This window comes from Amphiprion ocellaris, chromosome 9, assembly GCF_022539595.1.
Source record: "Amphiprion ocellaris isolate individual 3 ecotype Okinawa chromosome 9, ASM2253959v1, whole genome shotgun sequence".
In the NCBI taxonomy this organism is placed as follows: Eukaryota; Metazoa; Chordata; class Actinopteri; family Pomacentridae; genus Amphiprion; species Amphiprion ocellaris.
In genome coordinates this window covers 26,490,495-26,511,069 of record NC_072774.1, presented here as the reverse complement: position 1 = coordinate 26,511,069, position 20,575 = coordinate 26,490,495, and the positions used below count along the sequence as shown (strand labels likewise).

Here is a 20,575-nt window from a genome sequence, read left to right as displayed (position 1 = left end):
AATGTGCTCGAAGTAAAAGACTAACAAAGCAGCTGGTATTCATAGCCTGGTTAGAGCAAATTGAAAATGTTTGGACTACAGCTACATGTATCTCTCATTTTACCAGTAATATGTGAATCTTTGATGTGAAAACTAAAGCTAGAACGCTAATATCCCAACATCAGAACCTCAGTAGTGTAAAACATGCTCACAACAGTTTTTGCTTTAATAGCAATCATCAAAGCAGAGCTTGTTTGCATATGTAAGTGCTATTAGAAACCAGCCATTAATTTGTAATACACAACATCATATTGGAACCACAGCAGCCACCCTTAAATTATGTTTATTTTAACTTTGGTTGTGTTACCATACTTAATCTTGTGGGTTAAATTAAGCATACTGAATGAAGGTCCAACATTCACAGTGTTTTTAAGCTCCAGATAAAACAGCGTGGAGAGAAATTCTCTTTTCTTTGTTGCAGCTTGGCAGTCAAGTCTAGCCTATAGGCAGTATGATAACAGAAATCACATTTCAGTGTCTAGTATACAGGTAATTGAAATTTGTAAGCGCCTAGGGTAGAGTACCAAGCGTGTGTCTAGTACGTCCCTCATATGACCGATAGCGAACCATAAGCCTTTCAGACATTGTGTCAACCTGGTTGCACTTGCAGGAAAAGGTCAGTTGGAAATATTGTCTCCTGACTCTGGCCCAGGACCTGAGGGTTTTTCACCTGGGGAGAAGGGTTGGAGGTTTATGTGGATGTATATTGTTTGCTGTCAAGGTGTAGCCACGAGGGTTGATACGGATTTTGATATAGATATGTGTCAGAAAAAGTTCCTGAATGTTTGAAATTCTCCATATTGCAAACACACTGTATTACTGAACAGGCTGCAGTTGAAAGGATACACTTGAAAATAATTAAACCAAATGTTCCTCATGATAATTATTAACATATTTGATAAAGGTAGTGCCAGTACAGCACCTGACATTATGTATAGGTCATGTTTGCCAGGATGGCAACCAGCCACGAGCTGTTGGATGTCAGAATAAAGTAATGTTTCAGTTGTTGATTATTACAAATGTATGAGTTAAACTAACACACTTCAAATCAATAATTAAGTAAATAAACAATGAGAGGCTGATGTTTTAACTGTCAACCTCAAGAATATTGAGACAAAGTGCAAAAGGAAACATAAATATCTTCTGAAGAGTGTTCTTTATTAATCATATCACAACTACATTTGATTGGAATAAAGCAAGATGTCCTGGAAAATGTTTTATATGTCAAAAAATGATACCGTTATGTGTGTGCCGGTGCGTACAGAGTTACAATGTTCCCAGATCTTGGAAGTTATGTCACAGTTGATGATATTGTCACAGGCTGCAAAAATAAGATCAGTCTTCCTTTAATTTTAGCTTTGCCAAGTTTGTGACAGAAGAAGAAAGTTATTGATTTTTTGCTCTTTAGATGAGACACCTGGCTGACTGCTGAAGTAGTGACATCATACTCTGTCTGCAAGAGTAAATACAGAAGCTAGCAGCTCTCATTTTCCTGATGACGACAAAGAATTGAGGGTTCCTCATTTGTTGTAGTTCCTGTTGTTTGTTTGTACTGATAAAGGGACAATCAGATGAAAGCGATGCTTAGTGTTCCTCCTAATCTTGTTGTCTCAGACATGTGGGCACTGTGACACCTGTCGTACAAATCACTACTGAAGTAGAGTTCTTAGTAGCTGCATGGTTTTGGATATGTGCATATTGGACTAATAGTGGTGACATAATGCTCTACATGGGTTTCTCTTTCTTTTCCCATCTGTTGTAGGTTTTCCCAAAAGCACAGGTTTACAGTGTGTGTTTAAAGATTCCCGAACAGGTTGACAGTGGCAGCTTTTAAAGAGTTTGTGATGATTATGCAAGTGTAGGATGCTGGCAGATATTTTGTTTAGTGGTATCATGGAACAGTTTGTTTAGATTTACTGTAGTTTATCCAAGCTGTCATGGTTTCTGCCTCACTGACTGAACAGATCCTGTAGGTAGGTACATACTTTGCTGTGTGTCTGTTTTCGTTTGAACAGCATTTTTTCACGCTACATTTTGCACCTGATACAGCATAATGTATTCACATAATAAACATCCATCAACAACATCATCATGTGCCGCTGTGTAATCTAGCGCAGGTCTCCCTGAAGCATCACCTCAAGCATACAAATACGTTGGCTACCGTGCTCCAACATGAGGCGTACTTACAGTTTTAAAATCTTGGTCTGTGCTTTTACCTTTTCTATACATGGTAATATGGACATTTATGTACTGTATTCTGGTTGATAGTCGTAAAAATGATAAAATATCTAGCAGTAGAGAGCAATGCTCAAAGCATACTGTGGATACAGTCAATAAAAATGCTCCACATTCATCTGTGAGCCATAATTTCTTGGTACCTCAGCACTCATATTTATACCAGTGCAAAGCTTATTTTACTTTGCGCCATTCAAATATCGTTAAGCTACAGTGTGCATCTGTCTTAGCCTTTAATGTTTAATTATTCTGTCAGAAATAATGGTTGTAGTCATATTTCAAACAATAACTCTGCTTCTTTTCATGAAGGGATGAATTATTCATGGCACTCAACCTTTGCCTTGGGCACTGCTTGTAAACGTACAGACATACACGGGCCCACATGAAATCATTCTTATTTATGCAAAGTTCTGTAACTGGCGTGGAACTTTTTTTGTCCTATACTTTCAACAAAATATGGGCGTTTCTTGTGAAAAGTAGGGAGACAAGATAAACCTCAGTATATACAGTAATACACAAGGAAATAGGAATTTAAAACATGTGGATACACATTTGTTTTTAACAAACATGACCGACCGTGCTTCTTGGTAAACAGTTTTTTTTTTTTTTCCTGCCAAGGTTTGTATTTAGCCTCGAGGATTTGTTTGTTCGGAGTAGCATTCTCTGTGAATATTGATGGCTTCAAAGGTAAGCCAAATTAGCGGGTCTCTCAGTGGCATTTCTGGTATTGGTATGGTGTTTTCTTTTGCTTGGTAAATTGCACTTTTTTTTTGAATTGGACTGTGTATGAAATATTCACAGTGAAATGCAGCAACATCCCCACCAAAGGTCATTAAATTTGTATAACATTTTTGCCAAATCACTGTAGATCTAAGACTCTCTCATTAAAGTCAATGATTTTCAAGTCAGAAATTAAGGATAAGTCCTAATATTTTTCTTGCAACACACTGCAGTAGTATCACTTTCTATGTTCTAAACCCGACTGAAACCCCTGACCTGATTATACTTATGTAGCAGATCAAATGACCACTATAACATATTGTTTAAAATTGTGGTTAACTTTGCAAAAGTTCCATTTCATTTTAAGGTACACTCACGTCGGAAGGATTCTCATAATGAGTCATTGGTGAGTTTGATTTAATCGGCAGAAACATTCGTTCACTTCTGTTTACCTGCCGGAGGATTTTTATAGCTCCAGTGTATGTGTCTATATAATACTAACAACAACATATGCATAATGGCTGCCACAGAATGTGTCAGGATGCGAGACGTGAGCACTGACAGATTGCTGTAATAAATCTGGGCTGTAACAAGATGGACAGAGAGCGAGCGAGAGAGAGAGACCGTGGAGACTACGAGAGGTAAAGAGAGTAACTACGAAAAAGATCTTAGTCTCAGAGACAGTTATAATGAGCAAGACAGGGAACGAGAAGAAGAGCGAGAGAGAGAAACTGAGAACTGCTGAGAGCGATCATAAAAACGTTGACCCCGGGGGCTGATTGTTGACTCATCAGTGGTGTTTGCTGAAGAGTAAGATTATGCCTGGAGCCACCCTAGTACATGACTAGATACATCCACACAGAACCCATTACCTTGTCTGTCTGCATCAGCTTGCACTATATGCGCTTGTCTCGATGCGATTAACCTAATATGAACTGTGCTTCTGCCCAGCCTTGACTTGAAAGGTGCTTTCGCTGTGTGGATGTGTAATTAAAGAGTGTGCCTGTGTCAAATTTTAGTGTCAGTCGAGCACTTGAATCGACCAGATTTGACAACTTATAGTTCTCAAGGTGATGAGATTCACATTGTGTCACTGCTCTCTATGCTTTTCAAGAGTCAGCAGGCAAAAAATAAATTGTAAAAGGAGTGTAGCTAAAACTGGAAGCTTACAGTACAGTTACATATCCGTGTTTTCTTTCTCTGTCCTTTGTCCTCTTTTGAAGTGACCAATGCTTACAGCTTTCAGTCCACAGAGGGACGTTTTTACACAAGATAGCAGCCTAATGGACTGCATGCAGCTTGTGCCAAGGTGCGGCCACATACTCGCTGCCAAAAGAGCTGATGCAATTTCACTGCGATAATGGGTCATTAAAAATATATGTGTCTGTGCTGTCATATAATCCCTTTGGTTTCTGTAAATGAGGCTTGTGTATGCTGTCACAGTCCAGAATCTCAGAAGGCCTGTTCTGCCACAAAGCAAAGACGACAGGTAGCTCTTCCATAATTCATCACCAGAAGGACAAACATATGCTTCCATTTTTCTTACCTTTCACTATTGCCATTGCTGTGAGTGTCTTTAACACCTCATCTGGGCTTTGTGCATAGTTTGCCTTAAGGCACATGTAGCTAATCCAGTGGCTGTGGGCAAAAACGGGTCTGCATTACTTTTCCACTTACTCTTGTGGTGTCCTGAGCAGCTGCTTGTCACAGAAAGATCTGATGATAGTGAGTGACTTTGTACCAGCAGGAACTTCTGTTTCATGCAAAAATTAAATGTAAGTTTTCAGCTGCAAGCAGATTGTTCTGATTGCACACAGGCAACACTTAGACAGTTTACCAATAAGTAAACAAATGGAAATCAGAATATCAGGGTGAAAATGTCAGCTGCAACCGACCATCAGTGGCCACTTTTCACAGACTGTAATTTTGAATCCACCTGTTCTGACTAGATTAAATTTGACACAGGCGGAACTCAAACCTCACAAGGACGAGAAATCCATATAGTTAGAGAGTACTTTTCATGATAGAACGACAATATGTGCCAGAAAATGATAAAAACCAGCCCTCAGAAAAATAGAAAAAAAACTCATGAAAAGTAACTACATTTCTTTTGAACACAAAGCCAACAAGTAAGTTAATCTTGACAATTTTTTTTTTTTTTTTTTTTTTTTAAAGAAACTTTAAATCAGTGTAAAACAAATGTTCAGGCTGGTAGCTAATCACAAAGGTAATCGAAACAAAGTGCTGCGAGCCAAATACTTAGTAAGGTCACCTAGTAGGAAAGTGATTCATAGCTGGATGTGGAAAAGAAACAACACATAGAATATAAATAGAAAATAAAATAGATATTGATGATACCGGTCATGTCCTTCACATCTCCCCTGAATTGGATTAGTTGACAAAATGATAAAGATGCACAAAAGAGGAGTGGAAGTAGTTTTTGGAGTCAGAGAATTCACTCCTGCTTCACTGTCAGACAAAATCCTTTTAAGACCTTTCAGACTGAGGCAGGGGCAGAGGGAGATAGAGACCCTGCAGAGGTAGTCAGGGTTCACTGATTAGCTTCCACATGATACCTCGGAACCAGGACTGTTATCTGACTTTTATACTCCATTTTAGATAAATACTCCATCAAAACAGTTTTAACACCACTGAGAATTGATCTGGTGAAAAGGTTTTGTTGAGTTTTGCCCCCACCAGAGTCAAATGGGATTAAACTGAAATGCTGTAGTGCTTCTACCGTGTGCAGCCACTTAATGTTACCTTGAATATTTTATTGTAAATGCTTCATTTAAGCCTGCTGTTGTCACATAGCACGAACAAGTAATACCTTCCCCAAAGACTCTTACATGGGTTTGTTTTCAGATAAGTTTTTGTGTCTGTATTTAGCAGTATTTTCTGAGTTTTGTAGCAGCAGTAGCAGCATCTCACTGTAGTAAGTGGAACACTGAGAAGCCAAATAGTTTTTATATCAAAAAAGCACGACTGACACGACACAAAGGTCTAGCTTCAACCAGAGGCAGAGGAAAAGGTTCTGCTGCAGTTTGTTTTTTTTTTTGTTTGTTTTGTTTTAAATCATATTAGAACAGACTCCTACATAAGCACATGGTGTTTCAGCCACATCACAGTCATGCACAGCACATTTAATCTGAACACAAGCCTATTTTTTTTTTTTTTTTTTTTTAAGAATTTTGTAGTTCAAATATTAACCCTGCATTTACTGTATGTCTCTAAATATTTATATGTGGCTATTTTGAGAGACATACATTCACAGATGCTGGCAATTATTCAGATAAAATGAAAACCAACATTTCTGGACAAGAACTATCTTTTCTTTCTCCACAGTTCTTTGAAAAGATAGGACGGAACGGTGTGTCTCTTTTTCCAGCAAGTTCATGTACAAGCAAGATAATACAGACAAGAGGATCTTAAATTTGTGTTGTGGATTATTTTATTTTATACAAGGGTTTTCTAATAAACTGTCAACTACACGCAACGCAAATGATCCCATGGGCCACACACTTTCGTTCAAGAGGCAAAAGATCACATAAAAAGAGGAAAGACAGTCGGCGACTGAAAGAACCTTTCTAGGATTATGACACTTCTCTTCCCTGCTGTATTGTAATGATCCTATCTGCGGCACATGCCCTTGTTTTTGACAGCGAAAGGACTCCATCCCAAAAGTCGAAATGATAAAGAGGCCAGATGAACGGTGCAGACAGAATTTATAGTGGAGAGGTTGTAGCCTTCAGCCAATCAGATATATTTTCTTGCCTTTTCTGCTCTTGCCTGCTGTTGATAGGGGACTTTTTGTTCCCTTTGTCTGAACTCTTAACAGATCATGTAGTCAAATTGAGACACAGCCTCAGAATGAAAACTATTTAAAGTCCTATTGAGATACATGATAGGTTGACTGAACATGTCTTTCACAGCCAAACCCTGTTGAATGTTCGTAAACGATCAGATATACAGAAAGACTTTCTTCACAGAAAATAAAATGCTAAAATAAAAATCAAAAACAATTACTCTGTGTTGTGCTGTTAACAATGTACGTTTTTGCTCTCCAGGCTCTGCAGTTCAGCGATATCACCTAATATTAATATTGTGATTAATTTTATAATTCACCTTTGTAATAAGTAATTTAACTGTTACTTTTAAACATTGTTGTCTGTGAAGTTTATCTTCAAAGTCAACAGTTTTAATTGACTCAATGAATTTGCTCTGAGCTTTTAACAGAGAATCATAGATTTGAACCCCAAGTAACATTTGTATGTAGTTGTAAGAGCACTTTCATTTAAGAAAGACTTTTTTTATATTGTCTTGTCTTATAATGCTCTATATGATATGTTAGAATGTATAGAAACAAATATGTAGATTTTTTTTTTCTTCAGAGCAGCTACATCTTTCTTGTAGTGTTCATATATAGCTTTGTTATGTTCTAGGTCATGTTTACTGAAACTATTTTTCTGTACGAGCTCATTGTTGTTTGCACCAGTGACTACTTTTGGGTTTACACAACGTTCGGTTCAACTGCTAGCAAGGACTGAGTGTGACAACTGCATCTGTCAGGGTGGCTGAGTGTGAACACAAACAATGAGCATATGGTAACTGACAACGATTAGTTGTTTCTCAGTCAGGTGGGCTTTAATTCATTGTTGAAGTTGCACGTAGGTTAAGACGGCTTCAGAGCATGAAAGGTAGCTGCCGGTATGAAAGAGTAAATTTATCGAGCACAACAGCTTGAGTAAGTTGGTTTGGTAGTCAAGTTATTACAGTTTTTGGTTCATTATCACTTAATATTGTTATATTCTTTACATTAAATACCTAATTCCAATGGAATTTAAATACTTGCTGCTAAACTACTGGTATTTTGTTGTGCAGCTGTGTTTCTTTTTGACATTAGTTCATGCAAGAGACCTCACATGTAGCTCTGAATACCTGAGGTGGAGTTATCTATCAGTGTTCAGAGTAAAAACATGACCATGCAAGTGACAATGGTAATAGTGATGCTTAAAGAAATTGTAAACATGACAGATGTTTACAGAAAAACTAGCAAATTTTGAAATGCGCAAAAAAACAAACAAAAAAAAAACACAAGATGCAAACCTTTGGTCAATTTGAAAAGCACAGAGATTGTAGTACGATACTAAAAGTACTCAGTAGAGCTATGGGCAAAGTTCTGTGGACTGACAAAAACCACTTCCAGTAAAATGATGGGAAGAGGCACAAGGGTCCTTCAAAAGTCACCCGGAAACAAGGGCCGTAACTGTATCCTATAAAGTCTTATGTTACACTGTCCACAAAAACTCAAACGTTGGAAGCAATCAAAAAAAAAGGACAATAAAATTTGGAGCTGCTGCTGTTGCTCCAGGACAATGCCTCCGTCCACACAGCATCCGGCAGCAGGAGCAGCCAGAAGTGGTTTTGAACTATTGCTCCATGAACCAAACTCACCCGACCTGCACCGTCTGACTTCTGTTTACCTAACTGAAATCACACTTGCCTGGTTGCCGTTTTCCAAGTCATCCATGCTGTTGTGGAGTATCTGAAGGGTAAAGATTCAATACGCTCGGTTGACCGAGCATATTGAAGTTAAAGGAGATTGTGCTGGAAACTAATGCAAGAACGATTGCTAAACAAGTATGACGTTTTCTGGTGAGGATGAGAACTTTGTGGAGTACGGTCATATTTGTGCTCCGGTTTAGTAACATGCATTAAAGCTCAGTGAGCAGCGTTTAATTCAACAGGACAACAACCCTAAACAGAGTCACTGCAGCCCCCCAACACGACCAGTGATGGAATATCCACCACTGGTCGTGTTGGGGGGCTGTAGCGGAGATGTCTGAAGGCTGAACACTTCAGGCCAGCCTTCCTCAAATATGATTATTTTTTGCTTGATATCGATATCCTGATTTTACATTTAACCACTAAACTTTGAGTTTTTAAGAGCTAAATCTCCCACACAGTTCTCCCAGTCAAATTAATGCTGATACTTGGCAGATTGTTTCAAATTGAATATACTGAAATGTCGAGTATGAAGTAAAAAGAACTACTCCACGGGTCATGACTGCGTAACTACAGTATGAAACAATGGATTGAATTTAATAACATTTTAACCTGCATTTATTTATAACGGTCGTTTTTAACCTTTTTACAAGTGGGAGCCTCTTCTGGGGGTTAGAACTGTGAACTGCCCTTGAAAGAAAGACAACATTTAGTCGTGCATAACAGTACTTGAGTGTCACGGATTAAAAAACTATACCCACCCCTGTACTTTTAAAAAAAAACAAAAAAAAAACAGGAAAGCGCTGCTATAGAGAGAACATAAATGGAGTCGTCTGCAAGGTGTACACAGTGTTGGTTGCTTGCTGGAGCGCAATGCAGTCCAGATATTTTCGTGGCACACATTTCTCCTCTTAGTACCGCCTGAGCACTATTCAGACACCACAACATACTTAGACGCTGTTGCTGGCCAGGTGCACCCATTCATCGCCACTGTCTGCACTTTTACAAATGGATACTTCCAGCAGGATAACAAGCCTTGTCACAAAGCACTCATCATCCCAAAATGGTTCCAGGAGCATGACAGTGATGTTAATTTGCTCCACTTTTCTGCACTTTCTGCAGATCCCAGCCCAATAGAGCACCTTTGAGATGTGGTGGCGAGAGGTTGTACACAGTGTGAATGATCTGGCAAATCTCAGCAGGACGTGCGTGTTGGAACTGTCACACAATTCACACTTGAACAAAATTCGGCTGGTTTGAAGTAGAAATATCTGATGCAACTCTAACTAGGTTTATCTGGTAAAATTAGTCTTAACTGTATGCGCCTGTTCCCTTCTAGTTCCCTCATTTTCTATCAACCTAAGATATGACTACTGAGCACTTTTATTTGATTGTTTGAATTGTATAAATAATTAAAACCATCCCAACTTCCATTCAGATCTGGCAGAAAACAACCAAAGAGAAAAATGAAAAACTTAGATTGCCATCACTCGAGAGAAGACTCAACCTATAATTTTATATTTTTTGCTTTATCAGTACCCAGCAGGTGTAGTGGTATGAGATATAGGAATTCACAAATATGATCATCTAATACCCAGAGGTTTGCCATTAAAATGACTTAACTGCTTTGGGATAATTTCAAGGTGAGGATGCGAACGTGAAAATGTTGTTCATTGTCCAAGTGCATCGCAGCACAGCGCCACGACTAGGCCCAGAGGACAACAGATTCATCATAGTCCTGCATAAATTAGGTAACAAGTTTCCAATGATTTATTGACTTAATATCTGGACGTGATTACAGCAAAGGAGCAGATTGGAGTCATGCATGACTGGCTTTGGATTAGAGGCAGAAATGAGCGACAATGTGCTTGCGAGAGTGTGTATACATGTGCTCGTGTTTGTGTGTGTGTTCACAAAGCAGGGGAGTGCAGCCTATTCAACACAGCACGGTGTTGGTATGCTAATACCACAGCAGCAAGCTGTCCCTGAGGGTAAAATCATCTCTTATTCAGACTCTGGTTCAGCCGTTGGCTTTCTCACTACTCCACAGATAAAGAAACAGGTCTGCCTGTGCTGCTCTGTGTGACGGCACCTTTGTGTGTGTGTGTGTGTGTGTGTGTGTGTGTGTGTGTGTGTGTGTGTGTGTGTGTGTGTGTGTGTGTGTGTGTGTGTGTGTGTGTGTGTGTGTGTGTGTGTGTGTGTGTGTGTGTGTGTGTGTGTGTGTGTGTGTGCATTTGCATCTTTACTCTTTTTTTTTTTGCTTTGTCAGAGTTTTTTGGCTGTCATTTGTCTTTGGCTGCTGTTTGTGTTCAATCTGTTTCATGTCACACTGAACAAGTACGGCAGCCTTATTATAAAAACGCAGAAACTGTTATGCGTAAAATGACATTTCCTCCTTCCTGCTCACTCTGCATCTTCAGTCGTCGGTCGGTCATTTGACGGTCAGTCCGAAGCAGCGTCTCTTGGGACAGAAGATGCAGCGTCGCCTCCAGGGGTTTTTAGGGGCTGTTAAGTTGCTCAGTTTTGTTTCTTACTCGGCACCTCGGTGTGTCTCACTGTTGGTGTCTGTCTTAGTTTTGTGGTGGTATAATGGTTTCACAGTGGTGTACTGTGCGACTACATGCCAGAGGAGATCCGTACTGCTACAAAGCAAAGATGACAGAAAGCTACTCCATAATTCATAGCCAGAAGGACAAACATATGCTGCCATTTTTTTTTTTACCTTTAGCAATTGCCTCTGTTAATGGTGTTTTGTTTTTTTTTCTTGCTTCTCAGGTGTGTATTTTGCTTTAAGGCATGAAGATGTAGTGAACACATTTGGTGAATAGTTTAACTGTGCGAAACCAGTTCCTTTTCTTATTGTAGTTTTGGACATCTGAAATTTTCTCATTTATGGCTCAGTTATGGTTAAGGCAGTTAATTCTCTAATTTTGAAGATCTAATTTTAAACATAACTAAGTTGTTTTGTTTCAATAGTGTTAGTTCATTTGATACAGTTTAGCTGAAAAGATAATATACAATTGTTTGGAAAATCTGCGGGCTCACACTGGTTTTCTGGGATTTTTAAATTGTACATATACCTTTGATTTGTTCTGTGAAGAAAAAACTGATTACGGTTGTTGAAGCCACGTATGCTTTACTCTTTAATTTCTTTTAGATTATACCCACTGGAGAAAACCAAGATGGTATTTCTGATTAATGCTTAACATTTTCTCTGTATTACAGATACAACAGTGTTCATTGTTAATTATTTTTCTTTTCACTTAACTCTTTTCAAATCACACCATACTCTAGATGAATAAAACTGAGTGATATTTTCTTGGACAGGTAAAATATTGCTAGTTTATAATTTGTTTCCATGGCCTGTGTCTTGTAGGAATCTAATTTCATTGTTGTTGTGATGTCTGGTCTTTAGCTGAATACAAGAAAGTCAGTTCCTGCAGCCAGTGATGCAGACATGGTGTCAGTGCTTGTCCATGTGACATGAATGGTGCAGTGTAAGGTGCCAGGTGGTGACGTGATCCTCAGGTTTACCCAACATGATGCTCAAGAACCTGTGTTGTGCACTGCTTCCATTACGCACCACTGCCGTTTCTGTTATCGCCTGTTCTTTAGCTGGATGTTTGCTGGCGTTTTAGAAAAACATTGTGCAGACACTAATTAGCACAGCCCAGCTGCATGAAAGGCACAAAAAATAAACTTATTGCGATAATGCGGTGAATGCCCAACTTCATTAGTAGGACGAGCAGAGAGACAGGCAAAATGGGAAGAGGGATAAAAGGAAAATGCATAAAAAAAATATAGAGCTCTGTGAAAGTATCTGTTCACTAAAGGGCACGATTGAGGCTGTAATCTTACCATTGATAATGCACACGCACTGTACAATCTGCATTAGTGCACCGGCATGCACAACAACAGACACACAATATCACAGAACCAGTGATCCAGTCTGTGATGTTTATTCATTTGGTTGGAGAATCAGATTATTTTCAAGGGCATATACACATTGCTATAATCAGAATGCTTAATTGGAAATATTTATGCAGGACTTTATTTAAATAATACTGATTTCATTATCGTAAGTTCTCCCTCACTGCTTTTACTGAGGATAAGGTTTAATTGTTACATTTGGGATAAATAGTAATGATGTCACGTGACCTTTTATTAAGTAAAAGCTGTTTAATTAAATAAAAGGTCAGACTCTACACTGCTTTCTCCGAGTAGTTCATATTTCGGCTTGGTTAACTTTTCCAGTAACCCACTGAGGGATTTTTATTTTTTATTCAGTTCTGGGGTTGTTTGTTCAACACTTGACATTGAACAGAGAGACCAGTACATCCCAGATTCAAGTCGACTTCATACGTATCTACAAATCATTTGTTTCTTATTGTCTTTTAAGAAACAAACCATAACCCAAAAGGGAGAAATGATTTATATTTTTTGGTTTCAGAAATACAACATGACATTTTTAGATTCATGAAAATGGGTCCCCCTTTCTTTACATTATTCCATCCAATTGCTGCTGGCCTTCTTTCCATACTGACATTTAAATTGCTTCAGCTTAGGCCATATTTGCATAAACTAGTAGCAAAAAATCTGCTTCGAATGAGCAACCAAACAAACATTTACAAAGGAAAAGTGCAAAACAAATGCCAGTTTGGGGGCAACATAGCACATTAGCTGGTCAGCTGCAGCACATTAAACAGCATGTGAACTTAACTGCAAATGTCACTTTGCTCTGTTTGGATGCTGGTGTTTTATTCTTCAATACTGCTACTATCAAAACGCTGGTTGTTTATGCTTCCTCGTGTTCTGCTGCTGCTGTCTGAGCTCTGCAGTATCAGCTGCTGTAGATCTGCTACCCATCAACACGCCCCTCGAAAACATGAAAGGGAAAGTAGCTTCTCCTTTTTAGTCCTTTTAATATTACAGAATTAGCAGGCCTTTAGTTTGACTTTAAGTGTCACACACTGTATTGTGCTAAGGTTATTCTCTGCATGTTAAATGCCGGGACACAACAAAGAAAGACACAAAATTCAAAGGAATACCTAATTATTGGTTGTTTGATAAAATGTCAGGGAAAGGTTTAAAGTAGAGAGCTGATGTGACTTTGCTTGAGGAAACAGCGACCTATTAAAAGCTAGTGTCCAGATAAGAGAGATGGTACCAAAAGTCACAATTAGTACTGCAGTGGTTAATGTTTTATTCCTCATTTGCAGCTCAATACAGATATGAGGTAACAGTTTCTTGGTAAAGTAGCTTTGCTTCAGGTTTGTAGGAAATCATAAGAAGTAAATAAAACACACAAAATGACAAACAAAAGAAAAACAGCCAAATCAGACACATAAAATAATGTATGAAAACAAGTAGGACGAATTTCAACTCCTACACTTGTACTTTTAGAACTCTTTAGAAACCATAAGAACACATTTTCTGTTCCACATTATTACATTTTTCAGGCAGTGTCTGTATATTACTTTAAATTGTTTGATAGTTTTGCTCATTTTGAGATCATCCTCCACACTATTCCACAAGTTTCATATAGTGTTATGAGATAAGGTTGATTAGTCCTCAGTCTTACACAGATAGTAAACCCATGAAAAGTGTTTGTTTAGTCAAAATTTCAGTGGGATTTGAATTTGTCCATCGGTGCGGGGACCCATTGCGAATTAGATCAGATACTTTACCCTTCAAGCGAAAGGCAGTTTTGTATTCAAAACAACATTAAAATGCGTGTTACTGGTTCAAAGTGTCACAAAGATTAAAAAGCGGTAATAATTAGAATTCACCCCAGTTTGCCTGATAATTGATGTCCAGGGACATTAAAAACCCAAGTGAATAAGCTGAATGTTTCCAAATGTTATTTTGATTTGGCCCAAATTCAGCGTCATATTTTGATACACCTCAATCTCCTCTGTGTTTTGTTTTTGCTGCAGTGCTCTTCGGTCAGTTCGTGGTGTTTCAGACTTTGAATACTGATGTGGTCGAGATCTACGACGGATCCTCAACAGATTCAGCTCTTCTCTCGTCCATTTATGGATCACACTCAGGTAGAGACCCAACTCTATGACCCTCAAGACTACTTTCCTGTTTTTTAAAGTTTTTTCATGCTACTAACTCGTGGTTTTAGGTGGTAGATTGACAGAAGTAGTGCAGCGTTTTGCACTGCAGGCGAGACAGTACGTTACTCTCGCAGCTCAATTCCAATCAAATCACTATTTTTCCTAGACAAGTGAAAAATCTGAAATCCATGCAACTTCATGCTGCTACGGATTAAGATTTTTTTTCCCCTCTTACATTTCTGCATTGATGGGACCTAATACATTATGATTGCAGTTGAATAAACTTTGCATATTCCAATTAAAATAACAAAAGCAAACCAGTTTTTGTAAACCACAGTCACACTTTACTCAATTAGACTGTGACGCAATGTAAAAAATAGAAATGAATTAGATCTTTTGTTTCCACTCACACCACTGACGGTCTCCTGCAGATCAGATCACATATAAACACACAAAAACCAACATAGTACACAGAACTGAATCAGTGCGTTTCCTTTTTTTGTACCGATCAGTTCACAGGTAATAAGGTTTTCTTTTAATGTTTTGTGCTCATTTGACTGTTTTTGTCACTGTGGTTATACAGCACAATCAAAACAGAGTCTTGATAATATATCTTTTTATTTTGTAATTTAGGCGAGACCCTCCCCTTGAGTTCAGGGAACAAGGTAACGCTCAAGTTTACCACAAATGGAACAGAAACAGCCAAAGGATTTCATTTTGTTTATCAAGGTAAGGCTGCTTTTTCTGATACGCTTCCAGTATTTTGATGTGCAAACTTATTTCGTGCATTGTGTGAATTTAAAGAGGACACTTTAGCCTTAAACTCATCACATAAAAGGCTGTTCAGTGAAGTGGCACTGGATGTGGCCAGGCTTGGCTTGAGCGAAGCAGAGTGATGTGGAGTCAAATAGCCCATCCTGGCACAGCAGATGAGAGTGACTAATGATGTGCGAGGAGATTCACAAGAGCTTTTCTACTGTTTCATTCTGCCTCCTTTGTCTTGCTTCCCCTCCTCCTCTCTGTTGTGTTTCTGACCAACACACCCACCCACCACTCTTTGTCTTTCTTCCTCTCATCGTCCTTCCTCCCCTTTTATCCCCAGCTGTCCCCCGGACAAGCGCCACTCAGTGTAGCTCGGTCCCTGAGCCCCGGTTTGGGAAGCGGATAGGGAATGACTTTGGCATCAGCATGGCGGTACTGTTTGAATGCAATCCAGGCTACACGCTGCACGGCTCCAACGCCATCAGGTGCGAGGCCGTGCCCAATGCCCTGGCCCAGTGGAACGGCACTGTGCCCACATGTGTTGGTAAGCTTCCTCATCCTCTAACCTTCACCACTTCCTTTGCCTGCATCATCCACATGCAGTAAGATAGAGCAGGTGCACAAAATTGGTTTGTCTGTTTTTCATGTCATCACTTTTCTGAATATCTGTCACCAAAGAAAGAGTCAGAGGCAAACACAACAACAGCTTGTCACACAAATTGTCTCCCTTGACCAATATTTGACTCCATGTATTTTTACAGATTAATTAAATAAATAATTAGCAGTAGAAAGTGAACAACTACACCAACTTTACTCTAGATCTTTGAAGAACTCTAATGCACTATATGCTTTTAATTTATTATCTAATGATCGTCTGTACAGCAGCTCTACTTTTTAATGTATGTGGATGGTGAACAAAACCTTAAAACATTATGATTTATCGACAGTACACTGCCTTGCAAGGGTTTTCTCTCATGATGCATTATGCAGAAACTGTAATGCGATATATTTTGTTCATATACAGGAAACTAGGTTACCAGTTTATCAAGTACACACAATCTAATAATAGTCTTCATGTGTCCAGTACAATAATCTGCAGTAAAACCTAGTCTTTTTAAAGCTACATATCATTCTATACACTCTTCTGCATATACTTTATGGAGCTAAAGCAGCTTTTATCTATATTTTGTAAATGTTCTGAATTATAAAGTGAAAATATTGTGACAATGTGAAAAGAATTGCTAATAATGACAAACCTGCAGAGAATATTAATTGTACATGCAGCTTTATGAAGAATTTCCAGCAGTTGTTCAGCTCTCAGACCCACAACTGTAATGTTTTGATTCATTCACAGCTCTTATAGTGTTGCTTTCGACTGTTTTCTAGTAAACCCACTGTGTGTTGCCTGTTCGGCTTCAAATCTATATCCACAGTCAGTAGTTAGTTCACTTCAGAGGAGATATGTCAGCATTTTCTTCACAATTTATTTTTGCTGCCTCAATGTGGCCAGAAACACCAGTCATTGCAGGTTTATATCCTGATCATTTAAAATCAATCAGTGAAGAGCAATTTCTGTCACCATAATGAAAGCAGAATAAGGTTATAGCCTTTGTATCATTTCATTATCTGTTTTAAGTAAATGAAGCTTTGCTGGGTTGCTGGTTTTAATGCAGCAGTGAGGAAAAGTAAACTCAGTAATCGTACATTGAGTTCTTAAGCACTTGTAAAACATGGGCCGCCTACAGCTCGATTGTGTTCCTCAGCTCAGACACTGGAAATCATGTTGTGTGTTCTGTGTAGTCTGTGTAGCGCAACATTAGCATTACTCCTGTTTCATATAAAAGATTAAAAATTTAAAACTACTGTTAAACAAGAACTGCAAGTCCGATTTATTTTTAATGTAGATGTTAAATATAAGGAAGTGGTCATGATCCAATAGCCTTTTTATTTCAGGTCCATGTAAGATGTGGACCATCTACTGAAGGGACCAACATCACTCCCTACATGGCTGTTTGACGAGCCCTGTATGCATAAATATATGTGTATGAATTTGCACACATCAGATTTATACACATGAGCAGATTTGCATGCCTTGTGTACACACTCTGTTACCCAAACGTATACACACACAGAAGGACATGCTCTCAGTCTCACGAAGACACCCACGTGTCTACCTTGGGAAGATAAAGGACTATAGATGAGGTGCAGCAAAATCTATGGAAGCCAGGCCTTGTGCCAGCCAGCAAAAAGTCCCAGCCAGCGAGTGCGGACGATTTCAAGCCAGGGTTGATCCCGGTCTACTGCCAAATGGTAAAGGAATAGCAGTGGCACGTGCAGTTCCATTTTAAACACAGTGATTTTTATCTGGAGATTGAATCTGGCTGCAGCATCTCCCCCAGCAGCAGTGTACTCATCCAGAATAATGGATATAGTTTCATGGAAGCTTCAACAAAAACACCATGCTCAATTACTCAAGCCTTCTTTATGGAATATGACGGCATCAGTCACTGCTCTCCTGTGAGGTACCTGCTTTTCGCTAGATGTTTTTCCTTATCCAGCTGTGATTGACCTGGCTCATCACGCAACACTGGTTTTGCTTTTGATTTCACAAATACAAAGCTGCCGATTTAGTGTTTTGCTGGCGAGTTTGTACAACATTCTAGCGTGATTTAATTAGTTTCGCCTGAGCAGACGCATAATGTTTGGGTGGACTTGAGTAGAATTTTATGGAAAACAGTTGACTCGAATAAATGGTGTTTTTGTTTAATAACAGTAGAGTTTGACCTTTAGTCCTTTTGAAAAATGAAATAATGCAGATGATGTCTCAATTTTTCAATGTCGCGTGTAAGCGGTGGACTCTCAACATCTTATGTCATCATTAGATTGTGGAATCAGGGGAAAGGATCTTATACAGGCCACAAAACATGTAAAATAAAGCTAAAGACAAATAAATGAATGCATTATTGTTAGTTAATTCTGTGCATAGCTGAGTGAAAGGTGACTGTATCTCATACACTTACTAAATCAATCCTGACTGTAAAAAATCTTCACTGCAAACATTACATAAGCTCACAGATTGCCATGATTCATACTTACTATGCCCACACTGTGGGGTTCACTGTTGGCCTAAACATTTTTTTCAAAGGTGTCAACAAGTAAACAGTGTCGCACAGAGCTTGTTTTTTAACAGTGGACTCTTGTTTTGAAATAACCTCCCAAGACCAATTAAACTGTCTCAGTCTGGGTCTGTGTGGTAAAGTCAGGCCAGAGCGCCTCTGCGGAGCAACAAGAGCTGCTCTCCAGGTCTCGCAACCTTTGGAAGTTTGCTAAACTTTCTGTAATAACAGCAAAAATTATTGCCAGTTTGACTCTATATGACTACAGTATTTTTAGCACTTATTTTGTTTTTCTCCCAGAAAGTAAGCAGCAGAAGTTCTGGTGCAACATATTTAATATATGTTTTACAAAATCACACCACCTCCCACTCAAACAGATTGGAGCCAAACACAATAAAGCAGTCGATATTTTGTCTGTAGTTCAGTGTTTTAATTTTGCTCACTGTTTTATCCATATTAATGATGATAACCTTCACCAACTGACTTAGACTTAGATGACTTTAGCAATTCCGGGAGGGAAACTAAGTTGTTACAGCAGCATGGATGTTCAATAAAGGGGAAAACCGTAAGACACCACAGAATATTAGAGTATAAAGTGAAGATAAAATAATATAAAGTGAAATAAGATTTTAAAAAAATATATAAAATACAGTATAGGAAAAATCTACAGAATATACAAGAGTGACTATATTTTTTATTTATTTTTTTTAAATAGTATATAGAAATGTGCAAATGAGATGGTTAAATGCATTATATGATCTGATTGCTCTTTATAGCTTATTTTTGTGTCACACTGAGGTGGGTATAAATTATCTTTGAAATTTATAAAACTTTTGACCGTATAAATTGTGTTAATTTTTATAAATTTTATCTAAAATTTATAAAATGTATATGTTCTAAAAGCAAATGTAATGAGTCATTTAGATATGTATAGTTTCAATATTACTTTGGGGTAAAATTAAGTTCAAATTTGTTTATAAATCACTGATAAAAACCATATAATTTGAACCAAAGCACTGAACAATTAAAATAATAACATATTAAGCACAATAAAATGAGTTAAAGATATATATGAAATATATAAACTTACAACACAGTAAAAGATGAAGTTCGAGTGTCTCTATTGCATTGAATGCCAGTGAGAGGGGAATCCTCAGCAGCGAAAAGTTTCAGGAGTCTAAATAGTTCTTAGATGAAAAGTTATTCTGTTCCAGAGATTAGGAGAAGGAAGTTCAAAGGCTTGATTGACTGTATATTTGTGCCTGGACCAGACCATCTGGTTGTTCAGCCTCAGTTTAAAACCTTAAAAACAATCCAAAAAAATCTTACAATCAATCCTGATATGAACAAAACGACTGCAGAGGGAGGCCGATGCTGGCGTCACACGTTTCCTGTTAGAAGGTAGCTGTAGTACAAGCTGTGTCTTGTACCAACTGCAGAAAGAGATGATGCTCTACACCCACATACGAATGAATAAAATCGTGTGAGTGTTAATAAAGGCTCAAAGGACTTTTTCAGGCTTTGGGAGAGAGACAGACATTCACCTTGACTAAGTGCGTGTGATATGGACCACCTGTGAAAAAAAAGAGTTTCAACACCTTGATTAAAACACTTCAAATTGAGCGTGGCTGTGAATTCGTTGAATATCAAATGGTGCAAAATATTATCTCACTGGCTCACCATCTCGTCTTCCTGCAGTAACTCTGACATATGAGACTGCCACAGAAGGAGAAGGGTGACAGACATTAATGCCTTTATAGCTGCTATGACTTCTAATCCTGCTTGACCGGTTACATTAACTGACAGCTCAGTGGACTCATGAGTTGTGAAATCATTCTAAAATACCTGGTTTATTGTTTTTTGTCAGAAATGTGCTTAACCCTCTAGATGAATTTAAGCTTAGAAATGTAGAACAAGACAGAACTGCATGGTATTTTGTTATCTTGTGTTGATTTTTCTTTGTTTTAGCATTGAAATTGGTAACTAATAAAGGTCTGATGATAAGAAAAACATATTTACTTTCATGCTGTCTATAAAAGTGGGTTTGTAAAGCCAGCGAGAAATTGTATCATGGAACGAAAGGTTATTGACAGTAATAGTCTGGACACCTGCCGTGTTATTTAGTATATAGCACTG

At 38.3% G+C, this 20,575-nt stretch overlaps 1 protein-coding gene across 3 annotated transcripts in view; it reads left to right on the top strand.

Annotated features, from left to right (window-relative positions):
* LOC111562513 (CUB and sushi domain-containing protein 3) overlaps window positions 1-20,575 on the top strand; it is a 233,827-nt gene that overhangs the window by 119,306 nt on the left and 93,946 nt on the right. For all 3 annotated transcript variants that reach the window (XM_035943940.2, XM_023261087.3, XM_055013779.1), the window contains 3 exons: window positions 14,436-14,549; window positions 15,195-15,290; window positions 15,664-15,867. In XM_035943940.2, coding sequence (XP_035799833.2) covers window positions 14,436-14,549; window positions 15,195-15,290; window positions 15,664-15,867 — 414 coding nt within the window. The remainder of the gene's footprint in view (window positions 1-14,435; window positions 14,550-15,194; window positions 15,291-15,663; window positions 15,868-20,575) is intronic.